The following is a 15,544-nucleotide window of genomic DNA, read 5'->3' as shown; positions in this document are numbered from 1 at the left end:
ATGGAAGTTTGACATCCTAAAACTGAGACTGAGTTCTTGCTTTGCAATACAGCATCTCTTCATTTCAAAGCGTACTCTTGAGCTCTTGCTAATAGTGCTGTGTTACCAACAGAGTGCTTGCCTAACATCTGGAGCTAATTTATAGGATATTAATTGTACTTTTTTAAAACTATGGTATGTAATGAAATATTGTTTAAGTGTGTTTCTAGGTTGAGAATCTATGATTAGGAAATTCTTGTGCAGCATACGTAATCTGAGCAAACATTTCCATGTTTAAAAACTGTCGGCTAACAATTTTTAGTGACACTTTAGTGACACAGTATTGAAAAGTTGTTGCAAAATTAAAGTTGTGCCGACATCAGAGACGCAACCTTAAGGTCTTCTGGATGTATTACTTCTACATTACCTAGATATCGTTGGTCAAAAATTTATCCAGAATTATGGCAGAAGTTTTTGTTGATTTCCCTCAGCATGTTGTGCCTCAACTGCGCTCCTGAGCTCTTGCCCTAAAAACCATACCAGACATCTTAAGATAATCGTAGAACAAATAAGACAGAATATATATCTAGGTAAAAGTGTTTGTATTGAAAAAAAAAAAAGCAGGCTCTGTAATACTAGCGTGCTTATGTACAAAAAATCTTGTGTGCTGCCTTCTTACAAGTGTTTATTGATAGAATTAGCTGTCAAGCAAATGTGCTTGGGTTAAGAAAAACAAGAATATGTACATTTAATTTCTTCATGCATTAATATCACTGTTGTTTGTTGCTTTGTAAAAGATGGTCTCACTGGACCAGTGTTGGATGTTGAAATAAACATTTATCCATCAGTAACACAGTTTTTACCGTTATCATGACCAGTTTTCACTGAGGAGATAATGACTGTATGTTTGCTGGGATGATAAGTTAATTAAGCATGTGCTTGGTGTTTAGCATAAACACCAACCATGTGCTTGGTGTTTATGCTAAAAGGTTCGGTGGCGCTATGAAGAGAGTTAAATGGAAATCCATCAGATTAATGGAGTTTACTTCTCCCCCCCCCCCCCCCCCCCCCCCCTCCACCCCCCCCCCCCTCCACCCCTTAAAATAACATGGTATGTACCAAACCATGGTTCAGATAGCTGAGCTGAACAGATTTGGAAAGTCAACAGTTTTCTGATGATTGCTTTGATGACTGTTGTAATTTTCTAATTAGTTGTTCTGATACCATAACTATTATGTAGTTGTATTTATTTATTTATGAAATGGGAACAAGCTTTATTTTTAGTCTTTTTTTTTTTTTTTTTTTTCCGCTCTGCATGTTTACTGTTTCATGTAGTATCATATACATTTAAAGTCATGTCATTTTACTGTGGACTCTGATTATGAGAGAGATGACAATAAACAACATGTACTTGAAAAGTTAGTAAGTACACAAGTGAAGACCAAATATTGGAGCTTATCCTAATTTAAATACAGTGGCATATTTTCAGTGTGTGAATACTGTATCAGACATAAACACTGGGAACTGGGCTTCTCAATATGAGCATATATTCAAAAAGTGATTCGTTTGGGAGGCCATGTTGTAAACAGACCAGGCAAGCGTTATATTGATCTGGGTCCAGATCAAAGGAAATTGTCGACACAGCACTTTGCTGAATAGCTCTACTTTCTTCCCATCTTGTACTGAACTAAAAAAGTGATGATTCAACATCAGCTATAATCTTTAGTCTATTTAATATCCAGATGGTGAGAAGTAGTTTTTCTGGGTTTTAGTTGAGCATCGGTGCGGTATAATACTGTAAGGGTAGTGGAGTTTCTTGTTGTATATGAAACTATTTCAAGCTGTAGGTTAAGTCTCCTACATTCACTCCAGTATGGTTTTAGCTTTTACTCTGTTTATATTTGTACAGCTGTGCTAATTTTAGTGTTTTTTTGTTGTTTTTTTTACATCATGATTTTGCTACATTCAGTTCTTACAAGTCGCTCACAGTACAAAAATGTCACATTTACTCTAGTATGTTGTGTAAAACTTTGCCGGAAACCCTCTAATACAGCTTTTTGCATCCTAGTTTCACATCTCTTTCCTCTAAAGGGGGAACACAGGGGGAGAACAAAGACTATCTCACAGCGTGGGATAAGAGCTAATCCCACTCACTTCCTGTTTCACTTTAGCCCATATAATGACTTTGCACACGTCGCTTTGCAACATCCAGGTGCCACACAGATGCTTTGGATATGCTAGGGTGGTCAGACAAAATGAATCAATTTTTGCATGGGTGGGAGGTGAAAATTTCCTGGATGTGTATTGTCAACTCCACTAGCAACTTTGTATTACTTTCTCTATCTTAAAGTAAAATAGCTTTTAATTTGGGAGTGTTGTATGCTTTAAAAAAAAAAAAAAGCTATCCGTTTATTAGCTGTAATGCAGATGGCAATTTGTTCAGCTGCTGTTATGGTAATGAGATATCACTAATATCAGCAGCAGCAGTGACACACAGATAATCTCTGCTTTCATTTGTAAGAAGCTTAGTTACAGTGCTCTTTCGCTACTATGATTAGCATCCAAGTAGCTTCCAATGATAGACGTCATCATTGCTATATTAGGTTTCACCAGTTGCTACATCAGTAGTGACTAGCAACTGCTAATATAATCCATGAATCTTGGCGCTGGTGTGGTTTGGATCAGATTCTCAGATACAGTATTACCAAGAAGGTTAAACATAAAGGCTTTATCAAAAACAGTCTAATGTTATTTCCCCCAATAAAATGAAAAACCAGACTGCCTGCCCCTCAACAGTATAGTATACATAATGAAATCACACCTCATTCTTCTTAGAAATGTCTATTTCAGAGATTTGACAACACTGACATTTGTAACTTTTTCATTGTGTTAAGCTACTTTGTTATTTTCTAAGCTAGCTTCCACATCTTGAAACTGGGATCTAGCCATAGTCAAGTTTGTTTGGACTGTTACTAATATTCCTTTTTCATGTTAGTCTAAGTTAATTTTATGTTGATTGTGTAATCCTGTAATTCTCCGACTATTTGCCTTAGGCTAATTTTGTGAGCAGTTTCAATTTTCAAATGCCAAGTGATGATGGAAAATGCTGTATTTTTAGACATGCTCGACTGAATCATTGAACATCTTGTATTTGTTTTTACATCCCATGTGACAGTGTTGTCTTCGTGGAGATTCTGACTCAGTGCTTTTTCCTCTACACAGAAGGTGGAAAAGGAAGAGGAGGACAAGCATTTGGTGTTTACTGTATTGTGTGCCTGCATTTAGTTTTATGAGAGAACTGTGGTATTCAGAAGTCTGTCTGCCTGGCCTCTTGTATTATATGATGACAGGAATTCCCCTGACAGACGTGTCACCCACTGAGCAACCAGCCACATGGTTTTATGTACCATCATTATTTATTAATGTTTGACATGGTTCATACTCCAGGGGTCTGCAACTTCCTGCTTGCATATTTAACATTTGCATGTTTGGTTTTAATTTTATGCAGATGGCAAGGAAGCTTATTTTGGTCAGAAATTCATAGGAACATCCTGATGTGCAAGGCAACTGTTGTATGGCTGAAAAAAATAGTCATCATAATTAGTCATAGGCCTCCTTATTTTCACCTTCACAGTTTATTTTCTTGTTTACTCCAAGTAAGCAGCACCGTCTTGGAAAATATTCTCAGTTGTAGATAAAAAGGAGAAGCTGATGACAAGGTATGTATGGGAAGAAGAAAAAGACAGTAAACAATCTTCCCACTTTACCACTGCAGGAACTTTCCCCTGGGAGCATGAAAGCTTTGTTTCCACTGTGGAAACTAATGTTTAAATTAAGTCCTGGGTATTTTTCTACTTCTAAAAAGTCCCTGCTTGGAGGCTAGGGCTTTCAAAAGTCCAGGAAATTTAGTGGAGGGGCCAGATCCTTGTCATTGTTTGAGACACTAGAAAAGTTTCTTGTAGTTTGCATGAAACGCACAAAGTTGTCTACGAACATTTGCTATCTACTCTCTGAGCTGTATGGAAACTTAAGTAAGGCAATGCAAACTGGAAATGGAGAACATTTGCCTTTAAAGTAAAAGCAATCGCTCTTAGCAACTAAATTAAACTTGTCTACGACTTGCTGGATTTGGAATACATTGGGTTGCCTAATTACGTCTGTCCTTTGGTTCATTTTATTATAAAGTATTCTGCATTCCTGTGTAATTTGGAATAAAGAGAGATTGATTCATGACTTGGTGTATTGCAATGCTCAGTGTTACAACAATCCATTAAGAATAGATGTTGATAGAAAACATGGTTACCATTGCTAATTAGAACCTTTACAGTCATCTGATGAATATTGAAGAAAAGAAGTTAACTCTGTTTGCAGCATCAAAATATAGGATTTAAAAAGACAGTCGTATGGTCATGGTTAGGTAGTTAGGTCCAATAATGACACAGGTCACCACCCATGGTGAATAATCATGGGAATAAAGTGACGTTGTGACACTAGAAGGCTGTAATTTATGATGTAGGGAGTGACAATGGTAGTATCAGAATCCATGTCGTCGAAAGCATGTTTTTGTCAGATGTATATCAATCACACTTGGAATCTGAGTGTGAAACTGCATGCCTTTAAAAAAAAAAAAAAAAAAAAAAAAAAAAAATGTTGAGCATCTAACTCAACTGTTACTACACTCTCTGAATCCCCCTTTTTAAAAGGCAGGTTTTGTGGTGGCATAAGGGTGTGGTCAGACCAAGTTCCTCAGTTTGCCACTTGCCACAAACTGGAGCCTGTTCCAGCCCAGCCCAGAGTGCCGTACACTCTGCCCACATGCTCCACGGCCTTGGCATGCTGTACATTGTGGGATCCAAATTACATCAGTATGGGAGAGCATAAAATGCTGACCCCTCCACAAATCAGCCGCCCTCATATTTTGGTGTGTTTCTGAGACAAAGATTGGCTTTGTCAGTGTCAGTGGCCATTATTTATGTGTATAAAGCCTACAGATAACTTAGAAATAAACTGTGCACAACAGTATCATAAATCTGTTTCCAGAATCTATTTCCAGTAGCATGTTTTAAAAAAAAAAAAAAAAAAACTACTGATGCTCTCTTTCACAACATACAGTTTCAGGTTAAATAAATCTGAATGTTGTACATTTTCCAGCCTATCCCAGATTTTTTTTTTTTTTTTTTTTTTTTTCCCCCCCCTTTCATGCTGTCTGGAAAAACTGAGAGGAGAACAACTTGCCCATGGCTGAGACAGTTCCTTTATTTGCTTTTGTATGAGAGAGTGAAAGCGGCAACAGCACACATAGCACAGCAGTTGGCAACTTGCAGTACTTCCTCATCCTGACTGCTGTATGGAGGTGAAAGCCATTGCTCCTGGCCCTGCATTTCCCCCCGCAGCCTCTTTAGAGCATAACAACAGAGAAATATTTTGTTCATTTTTGCTGCAAGGAACTCAGGCACAAGGTAGACTATAGGACAGCGCCCAGCACCAAAAACGTAAGTGAACTGCTGTGTCTTTTGTTTTGTCAACAATCTGCCATTACTGTTTCATTACTCGCTTCTTTTAGAGCTTCCTATGATTTTACTTTGAATTTAATATAAGATTGGTGACTATAGAATAGTTTAAACCTAGTAAATTCACCACCATGATCTGTTGGAAGGGAAGTTTTAAAAACGGTGGCTAACAGAGGATGCCATATGTTATCCTTATTGTATATTATTTAGCTCAAGCCTTTTTGCTAACCACAGAGCCAGACAGGAAAGAAGTCAAGAGGATGTGATGATTCAGAGTGACATTTAACCTAGTAACTTATTTTCTGTTTCTTATGTGTCCATTGCGGTTTGAAGCATTATATTTGATCATTTCTTGAATCATTCATGCTGCTGCTTCTGCTGGTCAGTGAAGCAGTCTTGTCAGTGCCCATGGTCTGGAGGTAAAGACATACGTTAGCTTAACTCTGCAAAAAGAACTTTGTATCAGTGGCATCCAGTCACACCAGACTTTACTCTGTGCAACAGAGTCTTATCACAAGAAGGCAACAAGTTTTGCAGCCACTCCTTTTTAGGACCTGCAGTTTCAACCTATGTTTTCATTTTTTCATTAAGGTTTGCTTAAAATGAATAGACAGGATCTTCATTCTTATGCACTGCGAGTTATTGATGCAGTAGTTCATTTATATTCTACATGCACTAAATATTTGAAGTGGAGAGCAGTTTGCTTGTCCTGTACTTTTTCAGAGTCTGTATTTAGGGGCAGAGAATGAGCAAAGGTCCATTAGCGTGGATTTTTTCTCTATGATTGGAGACTATTTGTAGTCATGGCAAGCTGAGCAGGCAAAGTTACATATTTGTAAAATGAATTCCTTTCATTTGGGATTGTATTTAATAATGTAGCTAACAAAAGTAAAATAGATTATTGAATTTTGTATGCAGTAGATTAAGATTAAATTATGAGATTAAGTGAAATGGAAGCATGCAGGAAGTTAGTTGTCAAACCTCAAATTAAGATGTGTGGTTGAATTTGTTGACTTTTCATATAATTCATCTTGGTCTGATTTCAGTGCTTCTCTTGGTTTTGTAATGGTAGCACATTGTCCTCTTTCCTGAAGTTCTATCAGATCACATGATGTGTATGTGATTGTTTTATCCAGGCCCAGACTGATGACTGCTGTCAGTTGCTTTCCTCTTATCTCCTTCTAGCAGCACAGTCTAGAAGCAACTGTCAGAAATTTGGAGAAACTCCTCCTCCTCTCCGTTCCATATTCAGCCTTTATATCATCTTGCCAAGTTTGGAAGCAATATAATTAAGGCAGATGACAACCCATTACTTACTGCTGTGGTGACTGCAAATTATATTTGCCTTTCAAAAATGGCTGTTTTTTAGAGCAGATTCCATATTTAGTTTTTTACCAATCATGAAGAAGTCATAATGTCATCATCCAGCATATGTGTCTCATTAGACTCAGCAAGATGCAGTGTAATAAAACCACTAAATGACTGTCATCTTTCTTGGCTAATGTGCTGTTTACAGGGAGATTCTCACTGTCTTAGTTTTTAGTTCAAGTTTAAAGTTACTTCTGGCTGTCTCTCAAAGACTTTTAGTTTTCACAACTGGGTCGTTGTAAGATAAGTGGGACAGGGCTCTGGCCCCTGAGAATCCTGTCTCTGCAGAGGAAATATGGAAAGGTCATACTGTACATGCAGACTTCTGCAGTGGTCGAGGAAAGTGGAAACAAAATGTATCAGTGTTAAAGTTTAGACACTTATCCTTTCATATTTATTATCTTTTCAAAATGCTTGCCTAGAGCTTTTACTTCCCTTATAGTAACAGCCCCCCCCCCCCCCCCCCCCCCCCCACAAAAAAAAAATAAAAAATACAAAAAACAAAACAGCAACACGATTATACATCCTGGATTGAAACATCCTCAAATGTATCTCACTTCCTCATTTAGCCTACAAAGTGTTCAGGGCAGGTTGAGAAACAGGCACAGCTTGTGCTCTGTAGAGAATGGTGCCATAGCTATGTAATCTGTGTCTGAGGGGAGGTGAGACAGCACGGCTGAAGTGTTAGACTGCTAGGCTAGGCAGGAGCTAGTCATGGGATATTGCCTAGAGAGGCCCGAAGTATCATATGATGGGCCAGCAGGAAAACACATGCTCTGATACAGTCAATAAAGCAACTGAATATATTGTGCTGTTAACCAGTACCTAAGCACCTAAAAGTGTACTTACAGTGTGAAATTATCTTAAGTATGTGCCAACTACTCGTTACTGCAGCATCGTTTGTCCTGCTCTAAATTGCTACACACATGCAGCAGTTCAGTCACTGCAGTACAAAATGTATAAATAGTTGAGACTGGAGGGGGGGAAAAAGGTGGCCTTCCTGTTGGGAAGTCATGGTTGTACAGGCTTAAGTGACTAGAGAGTACTATTCTCATCAAGAGTCCTCTGCTTCTTAGATAATCAAGTTACCACACAACCACGATCAATAAGTCAGCCAACCCTTTGCGAGCTACCGAACCTTTTTACCAGTATGCTCTGTCTTTGCACTCTGACCTCCATTTCCTTCAGCTGCTCAGATGAGCGCATTACCCACATCAAATGCAAACCTTTAACAGTCACCCTGACCACATCATATTATATTATTGTGCTGCTTTTAAAGGGAGCCTGTTGTGTGTGTCTTTTCCAGCTTCATATTTTTATCCCAGGACTTTACTCAAGTAGCTTTGCATGAGTTTATTAACTTGTACCGAGCCTTGGTGCAGTTGATCATTTCATGGTTTTGAGTAGCTATGTGTCTTCTGAGATTGTATAAGAGTTATTCCCTCTTTTTGATAATGTAATGATCCAAGAGTGGAAAACAAAAAGTGTCTTAGACATGATGCTTAGAGACGTCTGATGCCTGTAGTTTGTTTGTTTGTTGGCTCACAGGTATTTCGTGTGTTTCATTACTTCAAACACTGGCCATGTTTATCATGAACATCCAAAATCAGTACACCGTATCTCAGTATATCCTGTATATGACAGAAAATAAGAAAAATTGCAAAAGGCCTATTTTTACCATATTTCTTATACAGCCACTTCTGCCATTTTCACACTGCATATGTAACTTCTACTGGTGTGGAGATGAAGTGGAGTCTTGGTCAGTGCTGCTGGTATGAACAAATCAGATAAGAGACTGTGTTCTTTCTCCTCCCTCCTACAGGAAGTGGCTCAATAGTGTTTCTGCTAAAATAACTTAAGCTCGCTGCAGAGGCACCTCCTGGCTAGTATTTTTTGGAACAGTAATAAATATCACATGTCAGTGCTAATCCATTATAGTCATCTTATAACCTGAGGAAAATGTGCTGCCTATTTTTCAGGGTTTCCTTTTATATGTACTGGAGGGAAACATTATCCAGGGTCTTTCCTGGCTCATCAGTAGGCATGATCTATCCACATACAGTAAAGCCAATGAGTATGTGTTAGCGTATTTAGCAGAACTCTACGAATATTCTTTTAAAGTTTAGTGTTTGATAAACATAATTGTAAATTAAGATCAGTTAAATAAAGCATAATAAAGAAACAAATGGAGGAAAGATGGAAACATGAACATGAAAAATAAAGATGAACACAGTATGATGATAACAAAAATATATAAACTATATAAATAAAAATAATAATCACAATAACAATGACTGTAAAGATTTCTAAAAGCCTAAGCGGCTTCAGGCGGTGTCATATCATGCTCTCAGAGTTGTGTTTGTTGTTCAGTTGCTTTTTCTATTAAAGGGCAAGTCGTGTTCATATTTCACTGCTGCCTCTGGGAGATGGAGTAGAGCTCAGTGGTTAAAACAAAGCAGCCTTGACCAAGTCTGTCCTGACCATCTGTTGGGAAAATCTGCCCACCTACTGCAGATCCTACATACTATGCTATTATCTATTATTCATTATCGTTTTACCATATTGAATAACTTCCGCTTTTGTCTGGACTTTTTTTCAGGTGTAGTCCGCTGACACCTAGCCATGATGAAAGCGGGCGCCACCAAAGTGGGGCTGCCCAAGCCTGGACTCCAGGAACGAGTAAGGCAGGCCCCCTCAACGTCCTCTGCCTCCACCACCTCCTCAGCCATGAAGACCTCCAGATCCTCCAACACGTTGGCCTCAGATCAGCGCCTTAGCAAGGTAAGTCACAGGTGCAGTGATACACAGATTAACCCTGCTAATGTTGGTTTAAATAAAAGCATGTCAAAACATTAAGAAGAACTTTATTAGACTTGCATGACTTTTACTAAGCGCAGATGTGTTTTTAGCTGAAAAGAGCCAGCAGTGATGATGCCTTGACAAAGCCTCCACCAGGAGCTACTGCCTCCGGTTCCCGGATGAAGAAGACTGTGACTACAGGAGCCATTTCTGATCTCGCTGAGGCCCGCCCTCGCAGCTTGTCAGGTGGGACACTTTCAACAACTAGTTTTAGAAACTTTCCTTAGGAGAAAAAAAGACCCAGTATAAAATATGAAAGGAAAAGGATGCATGTCTTCATAAATTATTATAATTAAGAGTACATATTAATTAAATATGCACTCTTATTCATAGAGTGCATATTTTGTGTCAGAGTTGAAGAGCTAACTATTTGCAGCCACTAGAGGGCCACATTTCATTACTAAAGTTGTCTGTTATGGGTTCCCAGTTACTGGTGGGAACTGGCAGCTTCACAAATGCTTCTTTTTATTTCTTACCCTTTTTATTCATTTATTTTTTGTATCTATATTTTTTTTCACAATTTGTTGGTACTAGTGAGGTGCAGGTGGCCAAGTACTGAGACTCTCAAGCTTTTGGTCCAAACATTAGATACTGGACAGATTCATGACCTGTCTCTTCTCACATCTGCTCAGCAAATTGAACAGCAGGATATGTTTTGGATGAAATTGGGTTTGAGGAGAGGTCAAGGTTGAGTGATGGGGGGATACTAATATAACTATGTGGATTGATAATACCAAATCTGAAGTGGGACTGGAATAAACAGTATATTTAGCTGTTTATATGTTAATGTCCTTGTATTTATTTTTAATCTCTTTGGGCAAATGATAAAAAATAGTGAAACTTCAACTTTAAAAATGCAAAAGTGTAATTAACATTAACTTCAACATGGTGTTTGTTAGTTGTAGAGTTTTGTGTTTGTTTGTTTTTCTGTTTGTTTGCATTTTCATTAGCAAAAGATGACTTAAGTTCCTTGAGCTAATATCCACTGTTCTTGTGGCAGACCTCATTTCCCCAAATCTGAAGACCAGAGTCAGAGGAGAGCTGATACAACCAGCAGATTGACAGAAACTGTAAATCCAAGAAGCAATTACCATAATGAATGCATGACATTTCCTATGAAATGTCTTCATTTTACACAGTTAGAGTGAGGATTAAGATCTCTTTATTGTTCACAAAATTTCATTTATTTATCTGTTTTTAATTAATAAGTATCCAAATTTTTTTATGAATCAAAGAAAACATTTCTACAGTTGGCAAAATTATGTTAGATTACATCAAGTGCCATTTAGTTTTCTGTCTACGGCTATCACATGTTTAGACGCACTTGGACAAAGGCTATTATAGTTAACAAAATGAAACTCAAAACTAAGACTGTAAACTGTGATATGAAAAACATTTTAGTAAAAAAAATAGATGTTTGAGAAAAATTTAAACTAACTGAAACAATTTGTGAAATTTGAAAACAAACTTGCATTACAAAAAAGAATAAACAGAGCAATTCCAATTGGGCCTTTGCACATTTTGTGCACTGGCCCTCGGTAGAGAAAATATATCCTTAGTTTAAGTTTTTGTTAGTCTGGTAAAAACAAAATTTATTACATCTTGCCTGATGAGACATTGGTGGATATGCTTCTTAAGATTTTGGATGTCTACAAAACTGTGGGTTACTGCATACAATAATTAAAAAGACTAAAACTGACACTGGAACTAATAAAAGCTAAAATAAAATTAAACATTTTCAAATGATAAAAACTAAACTGAAACAAGAAAATCCACTCTGTAAACTAACTGAACTGAAAAAGGAAAAGTCAAAATGAAATAAAAATACAAACTAATTAGAAAATACAAAACTATAATAAGTCTGTTTGAGACAAATACTCAGTCAGACATGTACTAGGATGTACTATTTTAGGATGTCTTATTTTTCCAGCTACAAACCGGATTCCAAAAAAGTTGGGACACTAAACAAATTGTGAATAAAAACTGAATGCAACGGTGTGGAGATGGCAAATGTCAATATTTTATTCAGAATAGAACATAAATCATGGAACAAAAGTTGAAACTGAGAAAATTTATCATTTTAAGGGGAAAATATGGTGATTCAAAATATCATGGTGTCAACAAATCCCAAAAAAGTTGGGACAAGGCCATTTTCACCACTGTGTGGCATCTCCCCTTCTTCTTACAACACTCAACAGACGTCTGGGGACCGAGGAGACCAGTTTCTCAAGTTTAGAAATAGGAATGCTCTCCCATTCTTGTCTAATACTGGCCTCTAACTGTTCAATCGTCTTGGGCCTTCTTTGTCGCACCTTCCTCTTTATGATGCGCCAAATGTTCTCAATAGGTGAAAGATCTGGACTGCAGACTGGCCATTTCAGTACCCGGATCCTTCTCCTACGCAGCAATGATGTTGTGATTGATGCAGAATGTGGCCTCTCATTATCTTGTTGAAAAATGCAGGGTTTTCCCTGAAAGAGATGACGTCTGGATGGGAGCATATGTTGTTCCAGAACCTGAATATATTTTTCTGCATTGATGGGGCCTTTCCAGACATGCAAGCTGCCCATGCCACACACACTCATGCAACCCCATACCATCAGAGATGCAGGCTTCTGAACTGAGCGTTGATAACAACTTGGGTTGTCCTTGTCTTCTTTGGTCCGGATGACATGGCGTCCCACATTTCCAAAAAGAACTTCGAATCGTGACTCGTCTGACCACAGAGCAGTCTTCCATTTTGCCACACTCCATTTTAAATCATCCCTGGCCCAGTGAAAACGCCTGAGCTTGTGGATCTTGCTTAGAAATGGCTTCTTCTTTGCACTGTAGAGTTTCAGCTGGCAATGGCGGATGGCACAGTGGATTGTGTTCACTGACAATAGTTTCTGGAAGTATTCCTGAGCCCATTCTGTGATTTCCTTTACAGTAGCATTCCTGTTTGTGGTGCAGTGTCGTTTAAGGGCCCGAAGATCACGGGCATCCAGTATCACAGTAGCCCTTGACCCTTACGCACAGAGATTGTTCCAGATTCTCTGAATCTTTGGATGATGTTATGTACAGTTGATGATGATAACTGCAAAGTCTTTGCAATTTTTCGCTGGGTAACACCTTTCTGATATTGCTTCACTATCTTTCTGCGCAACATTGTGGGAATTGGTGATCCTTTACCCATCTTGGCTTCTGAGAGACACTGCCACTCTTAGAAGCTCTTTTTATACCCAATCATGTTGCCAATTAACCTAATTGGTGTTAATTGGTCTTCCAGCTCTTCGTTATGCTCAAATTTACTTTTTCCAGCCTCTTATTGCTGCTTGTCCCAACTTTTTTGGGATTTGTTGACAACGTGTAATTTTGAATCAACATATTTTTCCTTTGAAATTATACATTTTCTCGGATTAAACTTTTGATCTGTCATCTACGTTCTATTCTGAATAAAATATTGACATTTGCTATCGCCACATCATTGCATTCAGTTTTTATTCACAATTTGTTTAGTGTCCCAACTTTTATGCAATCCGGTTTGTACAACAACACTGCTTTTAATAAATATGGTGTGTAAACAAGAGCATAATTGTAAGAGCTGCTGAGAAGTATTAGGGGTTCGTGAGACATTTCACTACATAAAATTTAGATTTTATTGATAAGTATTTGGATGAAATAGAGAGGAAAAATTAAAAATTTGTAAATTTGTGATTAAAATTTTGGCTATTCAATAACAGAATGCACAGGGTCAGCAGTAGCTATATAATGAACATTTGAATGTTTGAAATAGGACATTCTGCCCAGACTGAAAGATGTCTAGGTTGAATGTTAGGTTTAGTTTTAGCGCTAAGATGGTGTTGACTAAATGATCAATGCTAATTGGGGAGCATATGGTGGCTCAGTGTAGTACTTTTTACCTTTTAGTAAATTCAAATGCAAGTATCTTGTTATCCATGACCTTGTGTGGTGATATTAAACTTTGCATTGGCTATTAAACAGAACAGCTACATGATGGCAAAATGCATATTACATGTAGAACAAATATGATGGGTGATAATGACAGGGATTTGTTTGCAGTAATTAATGTTGTGCATACCCTTAGTGTGGGAGAAAGCTGTGTTTGTTTATGGCAGCCCATCCAAACAGTGTGTGGATGCTGTGCTCTGGTGAATTTCTTCTTCAAAGGGCTCTTGTGCAGAAGCGCAGATAATTGAATTCTATTTGACAAAAGACTCCCGAGGAGCTCAGAAACCACAGCCAAGTGAGGCTCTCAGTTCTTTCATACACAATTAGACCATGATCAGCTTTCACCGGATTGAGCTCTAATTAACCAAAGTTTGCTTTTTCAAAGCATTTTCACACCCAAGGACAAGAACAGATGCCCAATTTATGCTATTCATGATAAATTCATTACAAACTTGCTTTGACCTAGTTTTGCTTGGAAATTTCTAGTATCCAATTCCATTTGAATACAGAGATATACCGTAGAGGAAAACCTCTTTAAAATATGGTTGTGATGCTGTCATATTCAAATGAGAACCAAGGAAAAAAAGAATGTTCCCATTGAACTTTTTTGTGATTTCCTGCCTCTTTGGAGCTAAAGGAGGCCACCCAAAAAACAGATAAGATATCAGTGGAAAGCCCAGGATGTCCTCTATTTAGTAAACCAGGACTTGGTAGGGTAGTTCGAATAAGTCAAAAATAAGAGCAAAAACAAGTGTCCGTTACAAAGGACATAAATGAATAGGCTGGTTGTCAGGAGGGTAAGACTGTGTTTTATATCAGCGAAAATATAATCTTTTTGTGTAACACAAAGATCACTTAGATTGTTTTTCAGCCAAGTTGCTGATCTTAACTGGCGTCTAGTTCATGTGCAGAAATGAAAACATCTGAAAGATTTTATCATCTTCATTTTTTTATGTGCCCAAATCCCCAAATATGTTCGTCTCTTCAAATAGATTTCATCAAAATATGAACTCTGCTTTCACTGAGTTGAGATTAACTTCTTAAAAGAACCCCAGGCTAACAGGCATATTCTGACCTTGTGTGTAGTTGTAGGACAAACGTGACAAGAGTGGATGTTTTTGCTGTATGATTCCCTTCAGGCCATCTGTGTTGTTCTGCACCTGCAGTGAGGCGGAGCACGTCAAGACATAAGAAGATACACAAGTGGATGTGTCAAACGTGTCAAAAAAGCAAAGCCATTGAGCATGCTGAGAATGAAATGTGACACATGAAATAGCAGCGATGGTCAGCCCTGAATACAGCTTTCGGCAATTATCATTTAGCTTGCTGCTTCCAATACTAAATCAGAATTCCAAAATAGTCTCACAGCGGGGAATGACAGGCTTTGAATATAGATTGGGGTGATGCTTTCTGGCCTTTCAAACCGTTTGTGATGTAATGCTCAGAAATGTCTTGGATGTTTGCATTTATTGATGTGGAAGGAGAGTAAATATCTGCTTGAAGAAGATTTACTTTTTGAGTGTGCAGAGAAGTGAAATATTCAACATTTGCATTGTGACATTTTGGGATAAAAATGTTGACTTTGATGCTGTAATGTGTCATCAGGCTTGCCTTAGTGATACCGTCAGCTTTCATGTGGGTTATAAGCACATGAGCTGCTCCCTAGCGAATAAGTGACATTACGTACTGACATGAAGCCATCAAGCTATCAAGGCTTACTGGGCTCTAAGGCACATTGCAGCAGAACTGTCATCACATGCGTCAAACAGTAAATTGAGTCTTTTCTCACCTATATTTTGGGCCTGTGGTTTCAGGCAGGTTTCAGTTTCCTTTAAAAAAAAAAAAAAAAAAAAAAAAAAAAAAATAGAAGAAAAGAA

The 15,544-nt window shown here is 37.9% G+C and overlaps 1 protein-coding gene and 1 long non-coding RNA gene across 11 annotated transcripts in view; one reads left to right on the top strand and one right to left on the bottom strand.

Annotated features, from left to right (window-relative positions):
• The window catches only part of specc1 (sperm antigen with calponin homology and coiled-coil domains 1), an 84,760-nt gene that overhangs the window by 6,223 nt on the left and 62,993 nt on the right, over nt 1-15,544 (top strand). For 9 of the 10 annotated variants that reach the window (XR_002721187.3, XR_013100504.1, XM_012920811.4 and 6 more), the window contains exons 2-3: nt 9,457-9,638; nt 9,767-9,902. Coding sequence is in view for 8 of the 10 variants with exons in the window: in XM_012920811.4 (XP_012776265.1) it covers nt 9,480-9,638; nt 9,767-9,902 (295 nt within the window). In the remaining 2 variants the exon portion in view is untranslated. Of the gene's footprint in view, nt 1-5,238; nt 5,472-9,456; nt 9,639-9,766; nt 9,903-15,544 lie in introns of those variants that run through there. The other variant, XM_076888976.1, reaches the window with a different exon arrangement.
• Nucleotides 9,815-15,544, bottom strand: part of LOC143420773 (uncharacterized) — a 69,636-nt gene continuing 63,906 nt past the window's right edge. Inside the window, exon 3 of the long non-coding RNA XR_013100506.1 lies at nt 9,815-9,938. This is a non-coding gene — a long non-coding RNA (uncharacterized LOC143420773). The remainder of the gene's footprint in view (nt 9,939-15,544) is intronic.

The sequence above is a fragment of the Maylandia zebra genome, linkage group LG10, assembly GCF_041146795.1.
Source record: "Maylandia zebra isolate NMK-2024a linkage group LG10, Mzebra_GT3a, whole genome shotgun sequence".
Taxonomy (NCBI): Eukaryota; Metazoa; Chordata; class Actinopteri; order Cichliformes; family Cichlidae; genus Maylandia; species Maylandia zebra.
The sequence above is the reverse complement of the archived record's forward strand: the minus strand, read 5'-3'. Positions and strand labels throughout refer to the sequence as shown.